The sequence below is a fragment of the Propithecus coquereli genome, unplaced genomic scaffold (assembly GCF_000956105.1).
Source record: "Propithecus coquereli isolate 6110/MARCELLA unplaced genomic scaffold, Pcoq_1.0 Scaffold235, whole genome shotgun sequence".
Classification (NCBI taxonomy): Eukaryota; Metazoa; Chordata; class Mammalia; order Primates; family Indriidae; genus Propithecus; species Propithecus coquereli.
Window position 1 is genome coordinate 426,624 of NW_012147897.1, and position 26,725 is coordinate 453,348.

The following is a 26,725-nucleotide window of genomic DNA, read 5'->3' on the forward strand; positions in this document are numbered from 1 at the left end:
AGTGTAATTTAATATGCATTCAAAGTACATTATCCTTCTTGCGCAAATTTTTTTAATTAATTACATCATACTATATATCTAGAATCAGAACAGCATAGGATTAAAAATAAATTTACTCTGAACTTGACTCTACTACCTGCTAACTTCGAGGCAATATCTAAGATACTTGACCTCTCCGTGGTTCATTTAGATGAAGTGTGTAATGGAACATTACCAGGTACATATCAAATGACCAAACCAAGTTAAGTATTTTTAAACAATTTGTCTTCTGCTTTCACATATAACATATTATGGAATTTGAAAAAAATACCAATAATATTAAAACATTTTGTTAGTTGCTCTGTTCATCAAATCAGTATAGTATTAATATAATGTATTCACCCAATCTAATGTGTCTAAACCGTACCGAATTACCCCTCTTCATATCCTCAGAAAGATGCAGCACAGATATGACTCCAAATTAACAGAAAATAATTATTTGGGAACATTTTTTATCTCCTGAGCCCCTATCTGTTCATTACCCTGGTAGACAGTAGAGAGTCAGGGACTTTTCCCTTTCACCTACATCAGAGACAGTCCACATCAAATATCTACTTGTTTTTTCCTTATCCAGGACCCCAAACATAGGCCACCTCTAATCTCTCTAGAGCCCTGGATGATTTAGGTGAATAAAAGGCAGATAGCCCCTTTCCTTTTTTTCTCCCTTCCTAAATTTCCCTGTAGAATATGGAAGGAATGCTTAAAATAGAGAAAAAGTACTTTGCAAACTTGTAGGCCTCCCCACGGACTGGCCCACCTTGGATAATTTTTTAACATCATGTCTGTAGAACTCTCTATTTTTAGAATTTTCAGACTGTAGTGTAACCAAAAGGGTGATATAAAAAATTGAGGAATAAAAATGAAAAAGAGATCAGAATAAATTACAATTTGTATTTGAAAAGATAAGTACTTGGAAAGGCTAAAAAAAAAGAGGAGCAGTTTGAGAAATTTTTTAATTTTATAATAAAATGCAATACTGCTTAAAACACATCTTTATAAATTTGAAAAAGCTATTATAATATTTTGCTAAATGAAAAAGTTTATAGTTAATATCAATATGTAATATAATACAAAAATAAAATAGAGACATACTTAGAAATTAGGATATAAATTGTTTATATATATATAACTGATAAATTTTGTTATTTTCATTGTGCTTATTCACATATGGTTTAAGTAAAAAGCAAAAGCTACTTAAAATAACATCATACCAAAAGCCCTTAAAAAAAATAAAAACTAATTTTCCTTGTAATAAAATCTGACCGAAGTCCAGTTTGGCAGTAGAGGAATGCAATAAGTTATATTATTTTCCAGATATTTCTCCAGCGTCATACAGGACAATGGATGCTATCCATATATTTTATTCTTTCTCATTAGACTTGAAGATTGGAGGTGTTTTCCTCACTGCCCCACCATGCCACTTACCAATGGCACCTTCTTCAAACCGTCTATCTTCACATTAGTTGGAATTCCAGGCCTTGAATCTGTGCAACACTGGATCGGGATCCCATTCTTCATTTCTTTTATCCTGGCCATTATTGGAAATGGCCTCCTCCTCACCATCATCCGCACTGAGCGCAGTCTCCATGAGCCCATGTATATCTTTTTGGCTGTGTTGGCAGCTACTGACCTTGGCCTGACCTTATGTATTACCCCTAAAATGCTGGCGATCTTTTGGCTGCAATCAAGGGAGATTCACTTTGAATCCTGTCTAATTCAAATGTATTTTACTCACACTTTCCAGTGCATGGAGTCTGGCACCCTCCTGGCCATGGCCTTTGACCGATATGTGGCTATCTGTGACCCCCTGCGGCATGCTGCTGTCCTCACTAAGAGGGTGCTTGTCATCATTATTATGGTGGTGACGATCCGAGCCTCTGTGATCATCATCATGTGTCCACTTCTAATTAAGTTGCGCCTGAAGTATTTCCGGACCACACTCATCTCTCATTCCTACTGTGAGCACATGGCTGTGGTCAAGCTGGCTGCTGAGAATGTCAAAGCCAATAAAGCATATGGACTCTTTGTGGCTTTCTCTGTACTTGGATTTGATGTGATCTTCATTTTCTTGTCCTATGCCTTTATCTTCCGGGCTGTCTTTAAATTGCCACAGAAGGAGACACGACTCAAGGCATTCAATACATGCACAGCCCACATCTTTGTCTTTCTCCAGTTCTATATTCTCACATTTTTTACATCCTTCATACACAGGTTTGGCTTGAGTGTTGCTCCTTATGTACACATTCTACTGTCTAATCTTTATCTCCTTGTTCCACCCCTGCTTAACCCTATCGTCTACGGAGTGAAGACTAAACAGATACGAGAGGGAGTTATCAAAAGGTTCACTCCCGAGAACTAAATTACCAGCACTCTAATTTCTCTTTCACTCTTCATAATAATGTACCTAGCAATTCTTGTCATGCAGAGTTGTACCGTGTTAATCTTTGTATTAATATCATTTTAGTTTCCACAGGATACAGATTTTATAAATAAAATTACAAATAATTTATATGCCCATTTTCAGATACCATTTTAGTTATTTAAATCATTTTTACCAATGCTGATAATGCTTTTTATGAAACTTCATTTATAGTTTTTATTATCATTTTAGATGTATTCTATCTTTAGGATGAAATCAATTTTACACCACGTTACTTTAAGTTGTATGCTTTACACCAGGTATTACTGTCACCAAGTATTCTCATATGTTCTACCACTAGGTTCTAAATTATGGATGCATGGTGAAATTTTAGCATTTTATTAATAATTATTAGTAAATTCTCAATTCTGTAAGGCCCCATTAACCAATATATACATTTATATATAACATGCTACAGTACGTACGTAAAATGCCAATCTCATATTTTTATTTTTGTAGTCACTGTGAGTTTTACATTATACGTTCTTATTAGAACCAAATGTTTCCTATGAAAACAAAAACTGTCATTTAATACTATTTTAATCACCTATTAATTTTCTAGAAGTGACTTATTGCAGACTTAGAGTTCATTAAATTTTATAAAAAGCTTTTTGTTTATTTTTAATCGATGTCCCTACAGAGTAAGGAGAGTTGTGTTTTTCAAGGGTAATAAAGAGATAAACGCCATCTATCTTCCCTGGTTTCCTACCTACTAAATCCATGAATGTGGGAAAAGGCCTTACTGTCTGTTTGTCACCAGGATTGAGTCTCTACATAGCTCAAAAGTCTAATTATTCATATATAATATTACATATTTCTCAACATTCTCAAAGAATATAACTCTAATGGAATATGTGTACCTTACAATGATTTAAAGATTTTAGTATCATCTTAAGCTTCCAAAAATCCCCACATTTGCTTCTATGTAATGATATATCAATTGCTATACTCAACGAACACTTTTTGAGTAGACAATTGATTAAAAAATAGATATTTGAACTATAGTTTCAGGAGGCACATTTCATATTTTCCTCTTCTATAAGGTCAAGGTAATGATTAATATATCACTTTTTATTTCATTTCTATAAACACCAGTTCAATATTCTGACTTTTCTTATTTTTCTCTAATTTCTCTTGGTATTTGGATTAAAAATGCACATTATTCACCAACTTCATATTTGACTTTTCACTCAGAGCTCTACTTGTTTTCTGCAACAGCTGCAGCATTTTACATTCATCCAAGTAATGTCTGAGGGATCCCATTTTTCCACATCCTAAACATCACTTGTTATAATTAGCTTAGTTTTATTACAGACATCCTAGTTTATGAAGAGTGGTACCATTGTAGTTTTAATTTGCATTCCACTGATGACTAAAGATGTTGAGGATATTTTCATGTACTTATTGGAAATTTATATATCTTCTTTAGAGAAAAGACTATTAAAATTCTTTGTCCATTTTTAATTTTTAAAATTTTTTACTGATACATAATATTTGTACGTATTTACGGGGTATGTGTGATTTTTTTTTTATATGCATAGAATGTGTAATGATCAAGTCAGCGTATTTAGGTTATCCACCACCTGAGTATTTATCATTTCATTAGTTGGTTCCAGGTGTTGGGAGCATTTCCTCTCTTCTAGCTATTCTCAACCTCCATGAGATCAACTTTTGTGGCTCAAACATGTGGGTGAGAACATGTGATATTGTCTTTCTGTGCCTCACTTATTTCACCTAACATAATGACCTCCAGTTTCACCATGTTGTGGCAAATGTCAGGATTATATTCTTTTTTACTGACGGATAATATATCATTGTGTGTGTATACACATATATATATTTACATATGTATATTATATAAATGTATATGTATACCCCAAATTTTCCTGATGCATTCACTTGATGATGGACATGGTTTGTTTCCATATATTTGCTATTATGAATAGTGATGCAAAAAACATAGGGGCATAGGTATTCCTTTGATATACTGATTTACCTTCCTTGGATAAATGATATACTGATTTTCTTTCCTTTGGATGAATACAAAGTGGTGGATTGCTGGATCACATGATAGTTCTATTTTAAGTTGTTTTTTTTTTTTGAGAAATTTGTTATCCATAATGTTGTTCTAATATACATACCCACCAATATTGTATGAGAGTTCCCTAATCTCTGCATCCTTGCCAGTAGTTGTTATTTTTTGTCCATTTAATAATAACCATTTTAATTAGGGTGAGATGAGAGCTTACTGTGGTTTTTATTTGCATTTGCCTGATGGATAGTGATATTGAATATTTCCTTCACATACCGGTTGGCCATTTGTATGTCTTCTATTGAGAAATGTCTATTCATGCCCTTTGACCACTTGTTAATGGCATTATTTGGGGTTTTTGTTGTTGTTGTTGTTGAGTGTCTTGGGTTCCTTGTTTATTCTTGTTGGATGAATAGTTTGAAAATATTTTCTCCCATGGAAGAGGTTGTCTCTTCACTCTTTGTTTCATTTCCTGTGTACAAGAATTTTAATTTATTATAGCCCCATTAATTCTATTTTTCATTTTGTTGCCTATGCTTTTGTAGTCTTACCCATGAAATCTTTCCCTAGACCAATGTTCTAGAGTGTTTCGCTGTGTTTTCTTCTAGTAGTTTTGAAGTTTCAGGTCTTATATTTAAATATTTATTTTAACTTGATATTTTTATATGGTGAGGGAGAGGACTCTAGCTTCATACTTCTATGGATATCCAGTTTTCCCAATACTATTCATTGAAGAGGGACCCTTTCATCAGTGTGTTCTTGGAGCCTTTGTCAAAAGTCAGTTAGCTATAAATACTTGGATTTAGTTCTGGGTTCCGTATTCTGTTCCCTTGGCCTATGCATCTGTTTGTATATCAATGTCATGCTGTTTTCTTGCTATGGCCTTATAATTAATATGCATTGAAGTCAGATACTGTGACACATTCAGCTTTAGCTTGTTCTTTTTGTTCAGCATTGCTTTGCCTATTTGGGTTCTTATTTGGCTCCATATGAATCATAGGATTGTTTTTTTCTATATCTGTGAAAAATGACATTGATATTTTGATAAGGATTGCATTGAATCTGTAGGGTTTTTTTTGTGTAGTATGGTCACTTTAACACTATTAGTTTTTTCAATCTATGATCATGGGATATCTTTCCATTTGTTTGTGTCCTTTTCAATTTCTTTCATCAGTGTTTTCTAGTTTTCTTTATAGAAGTCTTTAATCTCCTTGGTTAGATTTATTCCTATGTATTTCATTATTTTTATAGCAATTATAAATGAGATTATTTTCTTGATTTCTTTTTCAATGAGTTCATTTTTGGTACAGAGAAATGGTACTGAATTTTGTTTGTTGATTTTGTATCCTGAAATTTTACTGAATTTTTTTGTCAGATTTAAGTGTTTTTTTGATGAAGTATTTAGCGTTGTTTCTAAATATAAGATCAAGTCGTCTGCAAAAAGGAAGAATTGGACTTCCTCTTTTCTAATGTGGATGTGTTTAGTTCTTCCTTTTGCATGATTACTCTGGCTAGGACTTCACTACTATGTTGAAGAGAAGTGGTGAAAGTGAGCATCTTTGTCTTCTGCCAGTTCTTAGAGAAAAGGCTTTCGGCTTTTCGCCATTCAGTATGATATTAGCTGTGGGTTTTTCATATATGGCCTTCATTATGTTGAAGTATGTTTTTTCTATGCCTAGTTTTTTGGGAGTTTTACTCAGAAGATATGTTGAATTTTATCTAATGCTTTTTCTGAGTCTATTCCAATGAGCATATGGTTATTTTTCCTTCATTCTGTTCATGTGATGCATCAAGTTTATTGGCTTGCATATGTTAAACCATCCTTGTATCCTGGGATAAATCCCACTTTCATCATGGTGTATTATATTTTTCATGTGATATTAGATTTAGTTTGCTAGTATTTTGTTGAGGATTTTTTTTTTGTCTATGTTCTTCATGGATATGGGCCTGTAGTTTTCTTTATTTGTTTTGTCATTATTTGGTTTTCGTAGCAGTGTAATGCTGGTCTTATAGAATGAGTTAAGAAGAATTCCTTCCCTCTAAATCTTTTGGAATATTTGATGAGAATCGGTGGTAATTTTTCTTCATAAATTTGGTAGAATTCAGCAGTGAAGCCATCTGGTCCTAAACATTTGTTGTGTTTTGTTTTGTTTTGATGGGAAATTTTTATTACTGTCTTTATCTCTTATTCATTATTGGTCTGTTCAACCTTTTTATGTCTCCATGGTTCATTCTTGGTAGTTCTATGTATTTAGAAATTCATCCATTTCCTCCTGGTTTTCCAGTTTGTTAGTCTATAGTTCAAAATAATCACTGTTGCTTTTTTGTATTTCTGTGGTATCCATTGTAATATCTTATCCTTGTTTCTGATTTTGTTTATTTGAATCTTTCTCTTTTTTCTTCCTGGCTGGTCTAGTTAGCAGTGTATTAATTTTGTTTGACTTTTCAAAAAAACGGTTTTTTTTTCTTTTGTTGATCCTTTGTATTATTTTTGTAGTCTCTATTTTGTTTAGATTTTCTGTGATTTTTATAATTTATTTCATTTCACTAAATTAGGGTTTAATTGTTCTTGCTTTCCTAGTTCTTTAGGGTGAATTGTTAAATTTTTTATTTAAAATCTTTGTACAAAAGCTTTCTTTGGTGTTTATTGCTATAAATTCCCTCCTAGCACTGTTTTTTCTGTATCCCATAACTTTTGATAATTTGTGCTATCTTTTTCACTTGTTTAAGAAGTCTTTTTTTTCTTCTCTTAATTGCTTTATTGATCCAGTGATCTTTAAGGAGCATTTGGTTTAATTTTCATGTATTCGTATAGTTTCCAAGGTTCTTCCTGTTATTGATTTCTAATTTTATTCCACTTTAATCTAATTTTTTTTTTTTTTTTGGTTTGTTGAGACTGGTTTTTGGCCTCACATGATATATTCTGGAGAATGTTCCATCTGGTGATGAGAGTAATGTATATTTTGCAACTGTTTAGATGTAATATTCTATAAATGTTTTTTAGGCCCATTTGGTCTAAAGTGCAGCTTAAATTCAATGTTTCTTTTCTGATGTTCTGCCTAAATGATCTGTCTAATGGTGATAGTGGGTGTTTAAGTTCCCAATTATTATGGTATTAGAGTCTATCTCTCCCTTTAGATCTAATAATATTTACATCATCTACCTCTGTATATATAGTCCTGTGATGGGTGTATATATATTTAGAATTTTATATGCTCTTGCTAAATTTATTTCTTTAACATTATATAATGATCTTCTCTGTCTCCTTTTGTGTTTTTTGATTTAAAGTTTATTTTGTGTTATGTAAGTATAGCTACTCCTCCATCTGTTTGCATGGAATATTCTTGTCCATCCTTTCACTTCCAGTCTATGTATATCTTTACATAGGAGGTGAGATTTTGTTCATTGAATTCTTCAGTTCCAGGATTTCTTTCTTTTTTTTTTTTTTATGGTATCTATCTCTTGGTGAACTTCTCATTAATACATTCATTCATTTGTATTGCTTATTTATGATCTCTTGTATCTCTCTGAACTTCTTTAATATCATTATTTGGAATTCTTTTTTGACATTTGATAAATTTCTCTTTCATTGGAATCTGTTGCTGGAGAATTATTATGTTACTTTGGAAGTGTCATATTTCCTTGTTTTTTCATGTTTCTTGTGCTCTTTCATGGATATCTGATGTAATGGTCCCTTCTTCCAATTTTTTGGATTGGCTTTCCAAGGGGAAGACTCTTTCCTGAAAGTTTATCTGTGGTGTTGGTTGGGCAAGACACATTAGCTTTAATTCTGTTAGCATGCATTCATGTAGTCTCCATATGATTTCATCAGCTCTAAACAGCATCAATGGTGTCTGTGATTTCCTCAGTGGCTTAGGCTTCTGTTGTTAATGGAGCCTGTAGTGGAGTTTTGCTGAGAACACCAGGTGGACCAGTCCTTAGGCCCCACTGGTGGCCCTGAGAAGCCAAGCATGCCTGTCTCTGGACTCCCCAGGCAGCAGATGTGGCCTCCAATGTTAACAGGCCCAAGCAGGTCAATTGTAGGACATCCAGGAGGCTTGCTAGGGTGGCATCAGTCACAGCTGTGGGCCAGGAGGGTGGGCAGGTCCTCAGGCCCCTGGATAACATGCATGGCATGGGTAATGACAGTAGCAGTGATGGGACAACACTCAGAGTCTCATGTGACGAATGCTAGTAGCCGTGATGGGTTGGGGAGTCCAGACTCCATGCTGTCAAGTGGTGTATGGGGGTGAGTACTGGCTGTGGTGGTAGTGGCAGGCTAAGAGGGCCTGTCCTCATGTCCCTGGGAAGAATACACAGATGCCAGTGACTTTGGATGGAGTATAGAAATCCCCAGGCCACAAGGTTGCATGCTCAGGCATGGAGGTGGGGTGGAGTGATGGTCCCATCCCAGGCCTGGTGATGCACAATGGCACAGATTGTGGTAGGCAGGGCAGGTTGATCCCCAGGCCTTCCGGGTCAATGTGCTGGGTTGGTTGCAGCATGTTAATGTTGGCAGGTGGGGAAATTTTGTCCACCGGGCACAGGTGAATGTGGAGTGTGCTGTGGCCCTCCTGCTCTTGTGGTGGGGGGGCTGTTGGTGTCTGTGGCAGCAGCCTTAAGCAGGAGATATTTGGTTCTGGGGAGCATGGAGGTCTTTCCCTGGCAGCAACAGTGGCAGCCCCAGGGAAAGCCAGTTCTCAGGGTGTGTGCAAGTATGTGACTGCCCTGCTGCTGGAAGTGGTCACTGCCATTGGCACATGCTTTGGTCCTAGGTAGCATCAGTGGACAATGACAGTGGTGGGAGTGGAGAGCCTGTCCAAAGGGCATGTGCAAGTGCTCTTCAGCCCTCCTGCTGGTAGGCACAGGGTTGCTGTTAGTGGCAGTGGCTCCAGGCAGGCAAGTTTCAAATTCTGGGGAGCACATGCTTTGGCTCCCTTTTTCCTAGGTACAATCTCCCTGGGGACACTATTTGTGCTAAAATGCTAGGGATCCTGTCACTCTCACTGGGTTCAGTGAGCATCACACCACTGCAGCCCTCTGGGTGGATGACAGGAGATGTCAGTGGAACTTCAGGGATATGAAGACAGAGTCTGTTGGCCCCAGGGCAGGATGTAGTCTGGTGGGGCCTGGACTCTAAAAATGGTATTGTGCTGCAGCAGCTTCAGCCTAGGGGTGGGGTGTGGACGCCAGCATGAGCTCCCTTTCTGAAGCAATGCCTTCACATGGTTTCCAGGCAACTCCCAATTCTGGTTCAAGGCCTACAAGGTTGAGACACTGGTAAATACGGTTTTTCCAGGGGTAGGGTTTCAGGAGTCTGTGGTGAGAATGTTGCCTGCTGGAGAGGTCTCAACCCTTTGTCCTCACTGGGGAGTCTCTATGGGCTTCCAGCCTGTCCCTGTCTAGCCAGCTGCCTCCCTTCCCTCTCCTTCTGTGCCTCAAGTGTTCCCTGAATTCCAGTATTCTCTCTTAGATGCTGTAGTCAATGTATGATTATGTACTTGCTATTTTAGTTATTTCTGGAGGAGGCGGATGCTGGATGCCTCTAGTCAGCCATCTTTAAGACTCTCCTACTTGCCTTATATCTAACCGGAGTTTTAACTGGGTTACCACTGTTTCATTATTTGATAATGAGCTTTTTATGATACAGTTTCCTGTCAGTTATATGATTTAAAAATATTTTCTCCCATTCTGTGATCTGTCCTTTCACTTTCTTGATAATATCATTTGTAAAGTTTTATATTTCAATGCAATCCATTTTATGTATTTGTTCTATCAATGCTTTTTTGTGCCATCTAAGAAACCATTGACTAATGCAAATTCATAAAGATTTACTCATACGTTTTTTCTTGAGAGTTTTATAATTTTATCTCTTATAGTTAGGTCTATGATTCATTTTGAGTTACTTAGGTATTTGATTTTCTGTCTATGGTGAAATGTTACAACTTAATATTTTACATATAGATATCCAATGGGCTTACCACCATTTTTTGAAAAAGCTATTTCTTCTTCCCAGTTAATTTTCTTGACATCCTTAGCATTCTTTTTGTCTTAGACGTCCAATTGTTTTACATTTTATGCCAGTTTCTTGTTGTCTGTATAATGTAGTAAGTGTTGAGATCAGGAAGTGTGAGTTCTCCAAGGTTGTTTTTCTTTTTACAGATTATTTGGCTATTTGGGTCCTTGGCATTTCCCTATGAATTTTAAGTTCAGCTTCCATATTTTTGTGAAAAAACAACATTGAGATTTTGGTACAAATTGCATTGAATCTGTAGATCGATTTGGAAATTATTGTCATCTTAACAGTATTGGTTATTATTCATGACCACAAAAGTTTTCCATTTATTTAAATTTTCTATAATATATTTAAAATATTAAATATGTTAAATTTTTTATTATAGTTTAAATTATTTATTTTGCTCTTTTCAGTAAAAATATCTGAACATTTTTGTTAAATTCATACCTATATATTTTATTATTGTTAATGCTATTATAAATTAAATTGTTTTCTTAATTTCAGTTTTGGATCATCCATCACTTATGTTTAAAAATATTATTTTTACATCATGTTATTTTAATTTATTAACAATTATTATGGTTAAAAATATATACATATAACATGTCATGTTAGCCATTTAAGTGTAAAATCCAGTGAATTTAATTATACATTCACAATGTCCAACCATCACCACTATTTCCTGAATTTTCTATCACCCCAAACAGAACTTCTACCCATTAAGCAATAATTCCTTATCCCTCAAACCTTTTTACCTCTAATCTATTTTCTGTTTCCATGATTTACTTGTTCTATATCCCATATACATGGAATCACATAATTGCTCCTTTTATGTCTGGCTTATTTCACTTAGCTTAATGTTTTCAAGGTTCATCATGTTGTAGCACATGTAAGAACTTTATTCTTTTGTAGAATTATTTTTTTTTATTCTTATGGAGTGATATGAGTTTCCTGCATAGTTGGATATTAACTCCTTATCAGACATATAGTTCTTAATATTTTCTCCCATTCTATAAGTTTTCATTTTGTTGATTGTTACCTTTGCCATACAGAACATTTTTAGTTTGATATAACCTTATTTGTTTATTTGTGCTTTTGTTGCCTGTGCTTTTGCTATAATATATAAGAATCATTATTAAGATTAATGTCAAAGAGTCTTTTTCCTATTATTTCTTCTAGAAATTTTACATTTCAGGTCTTACATGTATATCCATATCCATGTTAATCCATTTCAAGTTTATTTTTGTGAGTGCTGTAAAATAGGTTTCCAATTTTATCATTATGCTTGTGGACATCCAGTTTTCCCAAGACAATTGAAGAGACTGTTATTTCCCCTTGCTGTATTCTTGGCACCCTTGTCAAACATTAGTTGACTGTATATGTGTGGATTTATGTCTGGGCTTCCTACTCTGTTCCATTAGTCTTTGCATTTGTTTTATGCCAGTACTGAATTGGGTTAATTGATACATCTTTGTAATGTAGTTGAAAGTAGAGAGTACGATAACTCTAGTTTTGTTCTTTTTTCTCTATGTTGCTTTAGATATTCAAAGTCTTTTGTAGTTCCTTATGAATTTTAGGGTTTTTAAATTTTTTTTTGAAAATTTACATTAAAAATTTCATAGTGATTGCCTTGAATCTGTAGATTGCTTTGAGTAACATGGTCATCTTAACAATATTAATTATTTCAACCTATGAACATGGGATATCTTTCTATTTATTGGTGTGTTCAATTTCTTTCATTGATGGCTTGTTTTCACTGTACAGATATTAATATACAGTTTTTCCAAAGAAGATACACAAATGGCCACCAATATATGAAAAGATGCTCAACATCAACAATCTCAGAAAATGTAATTCAAAATTCAATGAGATATAACCTCATACCTGTGAGGATGGCTATTACCAAAAAGATAAGAGCTGATAATTGTTGGTGAGAATGTGGAGGAAAGGGAATCCTTGTATGCTTTGGGTGGGAGTGTAAAGTGGTACAACCATTATGGAAAGCACTATGGAGGTTCCTAAAAAAGTAAAAATAAAACTACATATAATTCAGCAATTCCACTTGTGGTAATATATCTAATAGAACTAAAATCAGTATCTCAAAGAGATATTTGCACCCCCATGTACATTGCAGCAGTATTCACAATAGCCAAAATATGGAAACTAGCTAAGTGTCTGTTGACAGATGAATAGATAAAGAAAAGCACATAAAGAAAAACACTTACATACACACAATACAATATTATTCAGTCATTAAAAATAGAAGGAAACCCTGCTATCTTCAACATGATCTTGCTCATTCTGTGAACACATTGTGCTAAGGTTGTAATTTTCATTGATTTGCCATGAATTACTTATAGAAGAATTGCATGATTTTTGAAATTTTACAATAACAATGACAATATTTATAAAAATTGAATTTTGTTTTTATTCTAAAAAATCAATACAAGACTGTTAATTTAGCAAATTTGACCAGCATTTAGCTCCCACTCATTTCATTTTGTCTCTAAATTCTTCACGAGTACTGGTAATGATCACAGTATCTACAGAAATCTGGCATCAAATCTACAGTATTGGTCAGGATGCTGCATGTTGGCTGCTGATATATGTGGGCAAATTGGTGGAATTTTTGAAATAATTCTTTTTTTAATCATACAAAACATAATGCCATACATTTTTGCTCAGAGATCCCAAAATGCAACATTACTCCTGAAAAGCTGAAGGTATAAAAATAATTGTTTATGTTTCTTAACATTTGGAGTAAATTTTCAGGAAACAAAATTATAATATATGGAATTTACATGTAATAATACTACTAATAATACTTATGAAATGTTAGAGAGTTTGTACTAGGTTTATCAACATGTTCTCTCACTTAATACTGCAATATATAAGTAACAGTAAGATCCCTTCTTAATGCATAACAAAATGAATATGTAAAAATAACAAACTTGCTTCTGGCCATGGTGCTCATTATTTGTAGACTCAGAAATTTAAACCCATTTTTCTGTCTCCATAGTCAAGCTATTCTTGTCCTACATATGAGGTAGTGCAGTAGCTTTGAGCTGTCTCTAATGGAGTTGTAACTTTTCAGAACTTAAAAGATACGGGTGGAAGATTATAAGCTATGGGAAGATATTTCAACATTTCATTAAATATATTTAGACAAGGAAACCATTACATAGCTTCATAGACTGACAATGTAAAATTTTATATTAGGATATATGCTGGATTTTTTTTCCTAAAACAGTATGTGCTATCACCTTGGGTTACTATGATACCTAACCAAATTTCTTTATTTAAATTGGGTTTGCTCTGAGATATTATATTGGACACCTACCTTGTACCTTAATCGAACATCGATTTTATTGCATTTAAGTGAACATTTAATTAAAGACCATTTTGACTATGTGAATTTTGCTCATGAATTTCTACTCATGAAAAATAATATATTTGCTTAGAAATCTTTTAGAACCCCATCTCCATTTTTATTATTAGAACTGTAAATTTCCTGCAGTGGACTTTACATAGGTTAAATAGCAAAGGGAAAACTGGACTTGGAGAGATATTTCCAACACTTTTGCCATTGAACCTTACTTGGTTATGTCGTTGTTGTTGTAGGGCATGGAAGCAAAAACGGATAATTGTTGGTTGGAGACAATGAAGATTTTGACTATAAAAAACCTTTTTAGAATGTTAAAACATAGCTATCATAGTTTTAATAGAGAACATCATTACCTATAGGTTAATACATATGAATTCTATTAGACCAACTGGACATACGTGTAAACTTTCCCTTTGAAGAAAGAATGCTGTGAATTTGTCTTCTTTGAAGAATGAAGTTGGAAATCTTATGTGGTGGTGGTGGTGGTGGGAGGGTCACATATTGGATGGAGGTTTAAAATCAATTTATAAAATAAAATAAATAATTTATTAATTTAAAAAATTGATCTCTATTTTATGTCAGTGGTCCCCAACCTTTTTGGCACCAGGAACTGGTCTCATGGAAAACAATTTTTACACAAACCGGTGGCAGGGGATGGTTTGGGGATGATTCAAGCACATTACACTCATTGTGCAGTCAAAACTCTCTGCTAGTGATAATCTGTATTTGCAGCCGTTCGCCAGCGCTAACATCGCTGTCTCAGCTCCGCCTCAGATTATCAGGTATTAGATTCTCATAAGGAACACAACCTAGATCCCTCCCATGTGTAGTTTTCAGTATGGTTCACTCTTATGAGAATCTAATGCTGCCACTGATTTGACAGGAGGTGGAGCTCAGGGAGTGATTCCAGTGATGGGGAACTGTAAATAGAGATGAAGCTTTGCTCTCTCACCTCCTGCTGTGCAGCCCAGTTCCTAACAGGCCATAGACTAGTACCACCAGCCTGCAGCCCGGGGGTTGTGGACCACAGTTTTATGTGCTTTATTATTAAATATTATTAAATTTGAGGTGTACTGAAAATGAGTTACCATATCCAAGGTAGGGAAAGCACTGGTAAGAACGCTGCTGGATGTGTTTTTAACAAAAAAGTTTTTGGAAAATTCATTATGTTCAGGTTCCTCTCTCTAAGAGAAAAGAGAACTTCCTTAAGACCACAGGAAATAAGTAGTTCGGAGAACCATATTTAGATATTCCTGTGTTACCCTCCCTTAAGTCCTTACAAAAAGTATTTCCTAAAATCTCTACCCCTTGATCCTTGATTAAAAAAATAATCTATGTTCCATATTTTTATTGATTTCTCTTTTGGTCCCTTTAGTTATGCCACGAAATTGTAAAGTCATTTTTATACCATAAGAATGGTGAACATGCCATCAGAAATTAGTTCCTAGCCTCCTAAGCAGTCTCCCTTGTGTTTTATTTTAGCATTTTTCTGTGCATTTAAGTTTCTGCCAATATCAAATTCGGGAAGAATACTCAAAAAAAGTTGTCTTTGACCACCGAGGATTTCTAGTGGAGATATATCTTTATAAGCCTAAACAAAATATGTAGAAGAACACCTGTAAATTCCTGTTAAAATAGCTGACTTTGACAATTTGTTTTGTACACAAAATTATCTGGGATTCATCTACGTTTGCAAAGCATCAAGCCCCAAAGAATGGGTGTATATTGCTTTCCATAAATAAAGAGGTCCCTGGAGAGGAAGAAGTAGCCCACATAGTTAGATAGATGATTGCTGAAATGCATTAAACACATACACACACAGAGACACACAGAAAAATTATTAACTGTAATTTGAAATCTATATATTTAAGCTTCTCTTATAAACAAGACTTTCATTCTTTCACACAAGTACTGTTTTCAGGTACTTTCACTTCATGTTTCTTCGGAAAGGGAGGTAGTGTTGCAATGAGGGCAAATGATGCCTACAGATTTTACGACAAAAGAAAGATAAACAGACAAACAAAAAGGTGCTAAAATGAAAGAGAAGGGCTATACATTTTTAAAAAGTTTGCTCGATATCCAAATGATGTCCTCAGAGAAATCAGATGCAATTAGGTTTGTAAATGAGAACTCTACCAAGATCTTTTTCATTTTACATTTGAATTTAGTTGTCTTTTGCAGAGAAAATCAAGGCAGTTGAAATCAACTAATTGTGCCCTGCTGTAATGCTATCCTATTTTCCAATACAGAGAAATGGAGTTTCACTTGATCTCCATAGTTAAAAACTGAAGGTTTATCCCCACTGTAACAGAACCCAACACTCAGGCAAATAAACACTCAATACCAATATGAAGAGAAAACGTGGAGATTTAAGACCAGAAGGCATTCCAAAGTTTGTTCTTTTAGGATCTGCAGAATTTTTGATATGAGCTTCACGTACAAAGGACTTCATAGTAAAGGGTCAAATTGACTTCTGTCAGTTATATTGACACCATCAAGAACTACAGAAACCAGAGACCCTACCTTGAGGTGAAAGCACGGATGACACCCTCACGAATCTGCTTCGTTCTCACGCCATAGATAACAGGGTTGAGGGCAGGCGGGATGACCACATAGAGGTTGGCAACAAGAATGTGCACATAACGGGGGATTTTTTTGCCAAATCGGTGAGTGAGGAAGGAGAAGAGGGATGGTGTATAGAAAACACACATGACCCCAACATGTGAGCCACACGTGCTCAGTGCTTTGTGACGAGCATCTCGAGATGGTAGGTGGAAAACAGCTCGTAGAATGTACATATAGGAGAGTCCGACGAGAGCCACATCCAAAATAAGAAAAGAAGCCACAAAAAGCCCATAAATGGCATTGATGCGAATGCTAGCACAGGCCAACTTGGCGATGCCCATGTGCTCACAGTAGGAGTGGGCAATAATGCGAGCCTCACAGAAGGGCAGGCGATGGATTAGGTACAGAATGGGCAACATGAGCAGGACTGGGCGCATTATAATAGCCACACCAATGCTTGCCAATACCCGGGGTGTCAGAAGGGTAGTATAATGGAGTGGTGCACAGATGGCTATATAGCGGTCAAAGGCCATTGCCAGCAGGACAGCGGACTCCATTCCTGTGAAGGTGTGTATCAGAAACATCTGGGCCACACAGGCTCCAAAACCAATATTATGTGCAGCAAACCAGAAGATACCCAACATGCGTGGTACAGAGGATGTGGAGAGGGCTAGATCTATGGCTGATAAGATGGCTAGAAAGTAGAACATAGGATTCCGCAGAGCATGCTCGGACCAGATGATTAGTAGAATTGTAGCATTGCCCAGAAGAGCCATTAAGTAAACAGAGCAAAAAGGCAGGGAAATCCAACCATGGAAAGCCTCAAGTCCTGGGATGCCTGTAAGAAAAAAGGTGTCTGGGTGGAACGTGGTAGTGTTGGTGTGGACCATCTTGCATTCATTAGAAGAGAAGTAGCTGACCACTTCTAAAACCAAAATTAAGATTCATAAATGCTTGGCTCAAAATCTCTCCAATAAACTTAATTTTTTTCTCATTAAAAACCTGATGCTAAAACTTAAATCCAAAGTCATATATAGATACAGACTGAGCATTTTTCAAGTGGAAGGGACATTAACTTTGTGACAGGTCTTCCTCTGAGCTTTTCGACAATCGTATTTTATACTCCTTTGGTCAAACCCCATACAAAACCTGGAATAAATTTCAAAAACAGGAAGTATATGTTATACTGAGATCTCAGTCTTCTTTGAAGATATATCAAACCTTACTTAAATATATAATTATAAAAATTGCAGAAAGACAGCAATACCTGCACACAGAACACATAAGTGGAACACATTCTTAAACTGGTTTGTTTAGTATTAATAATTTCAATGATACATATTTAGAAAATCAGACTGAAAATTAAGAGTTAAGCTTCATTAATTCATCCTTTCCATATTTACTCATATACTCTTATAGACACACTGTACTATACCCACAAATACTAAAATAGTTGCACAAAGATAAAAAACATTATAGCTGGAAAGAAATCACCTTCAGGAAAGAAATCACCTCAGGTGAGAAATGCATCTCTTTGCCATTAGTATTCTAATGGGAATTAAACTCATAAAGAAGTCCAAATTTTTTACTGGTAGACAAATTCTGACGAATATCTCAGGATATCCAACAATTGCATCCCTCCCTGCACAGGGCAGTGAAGACATTCATTGAAATGAGATTTGAGAGAAATAAAGAAAAAATAATGATGGTTGTCAATATCAGGCTAAAAAGATCCAATTTCCTGATTTACCTACTGCAGGTGTGACCCACCTTTCCTTCCTTCCTTCCTTCTTCTTTCCCCTCCTTCCTTCCTTTCTTCCTACTTCCTTCCCTCTCTTTCTTTTTTTCTTTCTTTCAGAAAGAAGAAAAAATATAGGTCTATAAAAAAAAAGAAAGGGACAGAGGTATATACAGGAAGGAAGGGAAGGAAGGAAGGAAGACCAAAAGTAAATACAAAAGAAAGGAAGGAAAGACACAAAGAAGGAAGAAAAAAGGAAGGAATGGAGGGAGGGAGGGAGGGAGGAATGAAGAAAAGAAAGGTCAGTCTCCACTTTAATTGAGTCCAGAGAAAAGTAAGAGAGAAAAGTCCAAATTTTGAGAAGTTTTTTATTAATGACATTTAAAAATACAAATTTCCCAGCAGTAAATCCTGCAAGATTATGTGTGAAATCCATCTCCATTCTTCCTATATCTCTGCCTACCTCTTTGTATTCAGCTACATAAATCTGCAGTTAATCTCAGTCCTCTGATAACCGTATTTACTCCTATTATTATCATTTTTATTATTATTAAAGACCATGTCCTAATGTGCAGTTATCCTTGGGAGTGAAAATTACTATTTATACCACAACTTAAGTTTCCTCTGCAGATGTTTACTTTAAAAATTTAAGTGTCACAGCCTGATCCAATAAAGACAGCTTTCAATCAGTAAATCTTTCTACAGTAGTGATATGGAGAATATCAGCTTAACAAGCTCAGCTACGACCTGCTTCTCAACTGTTAGTGAGAGTTTCTGATTACTACCCAACTCCATCATACCTTCAGTGGGAAACTCACCTCCAGCAGGTATGGAGCTCGAGAGCTCTAAAGGAAAGAGAGTTTTATACTATCACTACAAGGGCCCTCAGGGGGCCTGTATGAAATCACAGCCTTCTAGGAACTAGGGCTAATACCTCAAAATCTCCTGGGAAAAATCTGACTTTTTGCACCAGGGACAGAGGTACTGATGTGGAGGCAGACACCCCTTCAAATACCTCCCCCGACACACATATTGTCAATAGGAAGTCAGAGATACAGAAATAATGCTACCAAAACGTATTCATACGAGTTAAACAAAATCTTTTCTTGAGTAAATTTCACATCCAGATTTTATTTGATATTATATTATGTTAGTGCAGATTTAGGACATTACCAATGTATACATCTCCTCTTCCACATCTATGTCTTAGCACTCATCAATAATTTATTAAGATATCATGGTTATTAAATAAGACAAAACCTCTCATACCTTCTCCATGCAGTGTCCACCTCACTGACTTTAAATGTAAGTTGATATAAATTAATTCAAAAGTCACAAAAATAAAATAACCTGAAATATTAATCACATTGAGAAATATGAAATATATAGGCACTAAATAAATTGTGATTTATTCAAATAAATATAAAATTCATCACCTACAATACAAGAAATGAGGGTACAGAAAATTAAGAAAAGGAACACAGAATTAAGTTTATAAGAGTATGAGCTGAGATGACAAAATATTGTGGAAACAACTTCCCTCATATTATAGATGGAGGAAGAGAAGAATAAATTATGCAAACAAGTATTTCAAAATTTAAAAATTGTGTTTGAATGTCAAAGAGGTAATATTAAAACATATGCATGAAAAATGTATGTCAGGCATGGTGGCTCGCACTTGTGGGAGGCCAAGGTAGAAGAATTGCTTGAGCCCAGGAGTTTGAGGTTGCAGTGAGTTATCATGATGCCACTCAACTCTAGCCTGGGCAACAGAGTAAAACCCTGTTTTAAAAAAAAATCTATATCTATATCTATATCTATATGGATATCAATATCGATATCCATATAGATATATAATTTGTGATGGATGTGGGGTAAATTAGCATTTTTCTTCAATTTCCTTTGAATAAGAACTTCAAGGAAATCACAGTATTTTCATAAAATCTCAATGAATTAGTTGTACATTGGTGTCCTATTTGTGTGTATATATGTGTGTGTATATATGTACATATAAATACATGCAAATGTACATAACACTAATTGTACTTTACCTGGGTCAAAATTTCAGGGAATTTTATATGAGGGTGATATAAAAATGGAAACACATAAACTTCTCTAACAGTAGCAATTTTGTCAAGAAGTAGAATAAATAACTCATTGTAAAACAAATAATAATGGTACTAGTAACGACTAACAACTACTTTGTGTTTTCTACAAATACATACTAATTACCTTAGAAGCACTATATCATTAAGCCCTTCATGCTTAAATATATGAAATGGAAATTATAAGAATATTTATAAAATAAAGAAATTCAGGGTCTTTGAAAAATATATTAAAAACAGGACAAGAACTGAACCTGAGTTTTAATATTAAAATCATTAACTAAACGCCAGGCACAGTGGCTCACGCCTGCAATCCTAGCACTCTAGGAGGCAGAGGCGGGCGGATTGTTTGAGCTCAGGAGTTCGAGACCAGCGTGAGCAAGAGTGAGACCCCGTCTCTACTAAAAAAAATAGAAAGAAATTATCTGGACAACTAAAAATATATAGAAAAAATTAGCCGGGCATGGTGGTGCATGTCAGTAGTCCCAGCTACTCGGGAGGCTGAGGCAGGAAGATCGCTTGAGCCCAGGAGTTTGAGGTTGCTGTGAGCTAGGCTGACGCCACGGCACTCACTCTAGCCAGGGCAACAGAGTGAGACTCTTGTCTCAAAAAAAAAAAAATCATTAACTAAAGACAGGACAAAGAGAATAAAATGAGTCTAAAAATAAGTTAGACAACAAATAAAACCATGAAAGGAAAAGAAAGAAATGTCTCTAGGCTGTAGGTGGTTTCTTTGTGTTTCAATCATAGTTTGGCCCACAACAAATGAAATATATTTGTGACAAACCTTAGACAAAAATTTGTATTGAAACTATTTGTGGTTTCATTTATTTTCTCACTTTCTTTCCCTGTACAAAATCAGTACTTACTCCATGGCACAATTTTGGATATTTATAATGTTTATGATGAAATCAAAAATATTATGATATTGTCCTTATGATGGAATGAAAATGACTGATATTTCTGGCAATAGAACAAAAAAGAAAAAAAAACGGAGATACAGTAGTTGGGTGCGAAGTAAGAAGAGAGAAAGACATACAGGGAGGCTTGGACATAAGTAAAGAGAAACATGAAAACACCCACAAGAATGCTATAAAGTGAAGAATGTACAAAAATAAGGTGAACTCTTTAAAATGCTACTTTAAATCTACTGACATCAGCCATCAAAAATAACATACAAGAAATGAGCTGTAATTTATCATATGAATTGGATAAGAAAGCTTAGGCTTTAAATTTCTGAACTCAATAACATAGGAGGGAGCAAAAATAAATAAACCTTTCCGCCAAACATGATTCAGTTTATTTAATATGATAAAGAGTTTCTCTGTTCAACAGTTCCCGTTATACATATTAGGTACTATTCTATTTAAATTTCTTATTTCCGTAATAACATTTTCTTCACACAGTCATAGATCTGCTTGGTCCTGACTCCATATATGACAGGATTGAGCATTGGTGGCACTACAACATAAAGATTGGCCAGGAGTATATGGATATAGCGCGGCACATTTTGGCCAAAGCGATGTGTCATAAAGGAAAAGAAGGCTGGGGTATAGAAGGCAAGGATTACACAAACATGTGAACCACACGTGCTGAGGGACTTGAGTCGGGCTTCATGGGAAGGAAGACGAAAAACAGCACGTAGTATCTGAACATAAGAAAGGGCAATGGCTATGATGTCAAACACTAGGATTGAAATGGCACTCAAGCCATAGATGATATTGATCTTCATGCTGGCACAAGACAGACGGGCAAGACCCATGTGCTCACAGTAGGTGTGGGGAATAACATGATTCCCACAGAAGGGCAATCGCAAAATGAGAAATACAAATGGAATAACAGAAATAAATGACCTCACTAACACACCAAGACCAATTACAGAAACGACCTTATTGGTGAGGATGGTACTATATCGGAGTGGGTTGCAGATGGCCACATAGCGGTCATAAGCCATTGCCAAGAGGACTGCCGACTCCATGCCAGTAAAGTTGTGGATGAAAAACATCTGGGTGAGGCAGGCATAAAAGATGATCTCCCTGAGGCTAAACCAGAAGATTCCGAGCATCTTAGGGATAGTAGCTGTTGAGAGGCCCAAGTCAATGGTAGCCAACATGGCCAGGAAGTAGAACATGGGCTGGTGTAGGCTTTTCTCAGTCTTGATCACCAGCAGAATAGTGAAGTTCCCTATGAGTGCAATCATGTACACAGCACAAAAGGGAAAGCCGATCCAGATGTGAAGCGTTTCTAGCCCTGGAATCCCCAGCAGCAAGAAGGAAGAAGGGTGCATCTGGGTTTCATTGGGAAGGACCATTCTGTTTTGGAATGCATAAGTCCATGGTCTTTACAAAAGTATGTTTGTCAATGTTCAGGGCACCCATTAAACTCTAAGAGTTGGAAACCTAAAGAAAAATGAGAACATCATACAACTGTATATATTTTATTCCTCAGTGCATTCGCACAATTGGAAATGTACTAGGTAAAGAACAACATGAAAATGCAAATTATTAATGAAAAGGCTCTGGAAGAAGTTATGCAGTGGATTATAACAAAAAATTCTACATAATATATTCATCTCTTCTGTCATCTTTTTTTTGTATCAATTTGTAGTGGTTTCATCACTGCTAGTATGCCTATATTTTACCTTAATACCTACTTCAATAGTTACCTTATCTCATCATCACCAATAAAATTTATTTTCAATTTTGACATACATAGAGCTCTGTTCCATTTGGAGAGATGATAATACACAGTAGTTAACACACCAAATGGATAATTAGTTATTAATGAACACACAGATTCATTAAAATGTAATAAAATATTAAATATATTTTTCAGTGCAGGCAAATTTAAAAAATTATTGATACATAGTAGTTGTACATATTTATGGAGTGCATGTGATATTTTGATGCGCGTATACAATGTGTAATGATCAAATCAAGGTAATTAGCATATCCATCCCCTCAAATATGTATCATTTATTTGTGTTGGGAACATTCCAAATCTTCACTTCTGGTTATTTTGAAATATACTATAAATTCTTTTAAACTACAGTTGCCCTATTGTGTTATTGAACACTAGAACTTATTTCTTCTAACATTATTTTTGTACCCATTTAACTAACCTATGTTCATCCCCCTACACCCACACTTCCCAGCCTCAGTTAACACTAATTCTTCTCACTACTTCCATGAGATCAACTTATTTTTAACTCCCACATACGATTGATAACATGCAGTATTTGTCTTTCTGTGCCTGGCTTATATCACTTAACATAACGTCTTCCAGTTCAAGCTGTGTTTTTAAAGGATTAAAAGGGGCTCATTTGGTAATATTTATTCATTATTATTACAAAGTAACAAAGTAAATATAGTTAAAACAGCCACATCAACTACCATTTATTTGAGGTACTGCCTACTACTTGCAAAGCTATGTTAGAACCTGTGCAAAATCATATATAATCTTTATAAATAAATATAAGAGAACAAATATAACCCTATTTTATAAAGGGCATTGGCCTTAAATAATTTAAAAGACTCACCAGATGCTTGAAATGCTTATAATTATGTTAATAGAACTAGAAAAAGAAAGTAATGAATTAAAATGGAAAGAGTACAAATAAAGAAAAGATGATTCATGCTTTATTTGCATCATGTACAAGTCTTCTCCTCCCCTCACACACACATCACACCTATAATCTCTTTTAAACTCACATCCATCTGAATAAGAGATACCAATATCTTTATTTTAAATATGAAGCAATCATGATTTTAATCGTTTAAGATATATGGAAAATACATTGAAGAAAAAACAAGAGAAAGAAAAAAATATTTTGAGCACTGAATTATTAGAAGCAAATAAAATCTATCATTTTTAAAGTTATTTAAGCTGTTCTTATAAACTTTCATTGTTCCTTGCTTATGGCATTGGTTAGGGGAATATATCCAAAGCATTCAATGATTCATTATGTGTAATTGTTTTGTAGTAAAAAGTCTCTTTTGATCATTAGAAGATTCCAGAGGAATGATAATAATTATGAAAACAATTTCAAGAAGACAATCAAGATATTATATAAACATTGATTTGAGGGAAGCAAAGCCAAGAAGAGGGTCCATGATAAACAGATATGGAATGAGCAGTACAATACGGGTGCAGAAATAGGGAATCCCTATAAGGAAATGGTAAACTTTTGAAAAAAAGCAAAGCTAAGAACAGGAGATGTTATTTGCTGAAGACACACTACGAAATGTTTATAAGAATACTGTTTCTTCTGCAATGGTCTTACCTTGTAGTAGAATAGGGAATATTTAAAGATGTAACATGCAAGACATAAGGACTGAAAGTAAGATTTAATCATGGAAACAATTTTATTTTTAGCATTTTTCAATGTATATGTCAATTTTTTTATTAAATAAACTTTTCTGTATTCTTAAATAACAACACTGAAGAACAGAAATGTAGGCAACAGTCTCAGAAAGCTGTAAAAACAACATTTTCCCTTTTTCATCATACCTATAAGTATGAGGAAAGTATGAATCTCAGTAAATAAGAAAATTACTTTAGCATATAAATGCAGAGCTAATCACTAAAGGAAAAAAAATAAGCTACATATCTGTTTTTTTTTTTCGTAAGAGAGAAAATGTTACTATATTCTGTGTTTGCAAATGAAATAATTGGGAAATTATATTTCTCAGTTCATATTATTAAATTGTACCATGGGGGCAGTGTTTCAGTAGTTGGTTAAATAGACAGTAATATGAATAAAAAGTAGAAAAAATTGGAAGACATACACAAAACAATGAAATTATTTAGTTGTCTATCTTATGTCATTACCATTCAGTGAATTGGTTACATCATAAATCTGAAGAGCATCCTCCTCTCCTGTCCACACATTAAAAACTAATACTATTCATTCTCCTTCTCTAGTATCCATAAAATCATTGCATTTATCCTCATCCTAATGGGACTAGTTCAAACCATTATCATGTCTTCAGTTGATTATGGCACTGTATTTTGCAGTGCTTAAAAGCATGAACTCTGAAGTCACACTGTGTTGAAATCTAGCTCCATAACTTATTCACTCTGTGGTTAAATAAGCACTACCTGCTAGCTGTGTGACTTTGCACACACAATTTAAATCTCTATACTTCATTGTCATCATCTATAAAATAAAGATAATAATGCTAAATGACCCTAAAAATGTCATTACTTTAAAACATATATTTATTTTAAGACACTTTGAACCATATGCCAAAGACACTATGCTATCTATCATTATTTAGATATCAGGAGACTGATTTTTCTAAAATGTACACCAAATGGATTTAGTCTGAAATCCAAATCTTTTACTAGTATTATATGACCCTTCCTAGCCATAATACTATTCATTCTCTAAGCTTCATCCTTAGTCTCTTTTTCTCAAATCTTTTGTTTCCTCTTCCTTCCTTCTACCCTTGTATCCCTCTATCTCCTTGTCAATCACTGTATCTTAAGGATGCACCTCTGAGCTGGAAGATAGGGGAGACTCACCACCTTTAGCACGAGGATAGAATCCTGCCTCTCTTTTGATGCAATCTGCTCGGTCTTTATGATGGCACTGATCTTTGCCTGAAAGTAGCTTTTGATAGAAAATCCCTAGAGCCAGTTTTGTAAAGGACACAAGGTCTCGGAGGATTTTAGTTTATAATCAGGCCCTGACTCAAGAAGAGAGAGGCATTAGGGAGCCCTGACTTCTAAGGAAACGATGGCAGAAAAGTGAAGTTAGGTCAGAGATGACATAATGGAAGGTTATAGTCCTCCTCCCCACGCAAAACCACAGATTTAACAGCTATCCATGCACAAAAATACCTTTGTGAGAGCTCTGGAACCCAAATGAGAAGTTACAACACCCTGATGCAGCACAAAATGAAAAAAGACACACTAGAAAATGTGAAAAGAACAGTTTTACTTACCCATGTGACTCCTCCTCCAACCTGTCACAGTACAATGTCAAGAGAGAGCCCCTCAGCCCCAGAGTTCTCTTCCGAGTGAAAGAGGGAACAAAGAAAACGTGGTGTATGTGTGTGTGTGTACACACTCATACACACACAGAATACTATTCAGCCTTAAAAAAAGAAAGAAACCCTGTTATTTGTGACAACATGGATAAACCTGGAGGACATTACATTAAGTAATATAATCTAAGCACACAAATACTGCATGATGTCACACACACACACACACATACACACAGTCAGTTCTCACTATTCTCAATATTTATATTTTATAAAGTTGCCGTGAAACACTGAAGTAGCAAATATGGAACCATTCATTACTCCTGGGGAAAAATACAGAGTTTGGTTCCTACAAGCCTCTGGTTATGACATTTTTATAGACTGATTAATATATTCCCTTTTCTTATGGGTGTTTCTGCTTAAAGATATATTATTT

The 26,725-nt window shown here is 35.0% G+C and overlaps 3 protein-coding genes across 3 annotated transcripts; 1 reads left to right on the plus strand and 2 right to left on the minus strand.

The window, feature by feature from the left end:
* The first annotated feature begins 1,453 nt into the window (after window positions 1–1,453).
* LOC105811355 (olfactory receptor 52A5-like) lies at window positions 1,454–2,398 on the plus strand. Its single transcript, XM_012645537.1, has one exon. It carries the CDS (start codon window positions 1,454–1,456, stop codon window positions 2,396–2,398), a length of 945 nt encoding a protein of 314 aa, XP_012500991.1.
* A 14,012-nt stretch (window positions 2,399–16,410) lies between these two features.
* LOC105811356 (olfactory receptor 52J3-like) lies at window positions 16,411–17,346 on the minus strand. The gene has a single exon (XM_012645539.1). The coding sequence runs from the start codon at window positions 17,344–17,346 to the stop codon at window positions 16,411–16,413; it is 936 nt and encodes a 311-aa protein (XP_012500993.1).
* Window positions 17,347–21,674: 4,328 nt separating this feature from the next.
* On the minus strand, window positions 21,675–22,610 carry LOC105811441 (olfactory receptor 52E2). The gene has a single exon (XM_012645635.1). It carries the CDS (start codon window positions 22,608–22,610, stop codon window positions 21,675–21,677), a length of 936 nt encoding a protein of 311 aa, XP_012501089.1.
* Between the last annotated feature and the right edge of the window lie 4,115 nt (window positions 22,611–26,725).

Excerpts from the sequence above, each read along its gene's own strand:
- LOC105811355 (XM_012645537.1), top strand. The coding sequence starts at position 1,454 with ATGCCACTTACCAATGGCACCTTCTTCAAACCGTCTATCTTCACATTA.
- LOC105811356 (XM_012645539.1), bottom strand. The coding sequence starts at position 17,346 with ATGGTCCACACCAACACTACCACGTTCCACCCAGACACCTTTTTTCTT.
- LOC105811441 (XM_012645635.1), bottom strand. The coding sequence starts at position 22,610 with ATGGTCCTTCCCAATGAAACCCAGATGCACCCTTCTTCCTTCTTGCTG.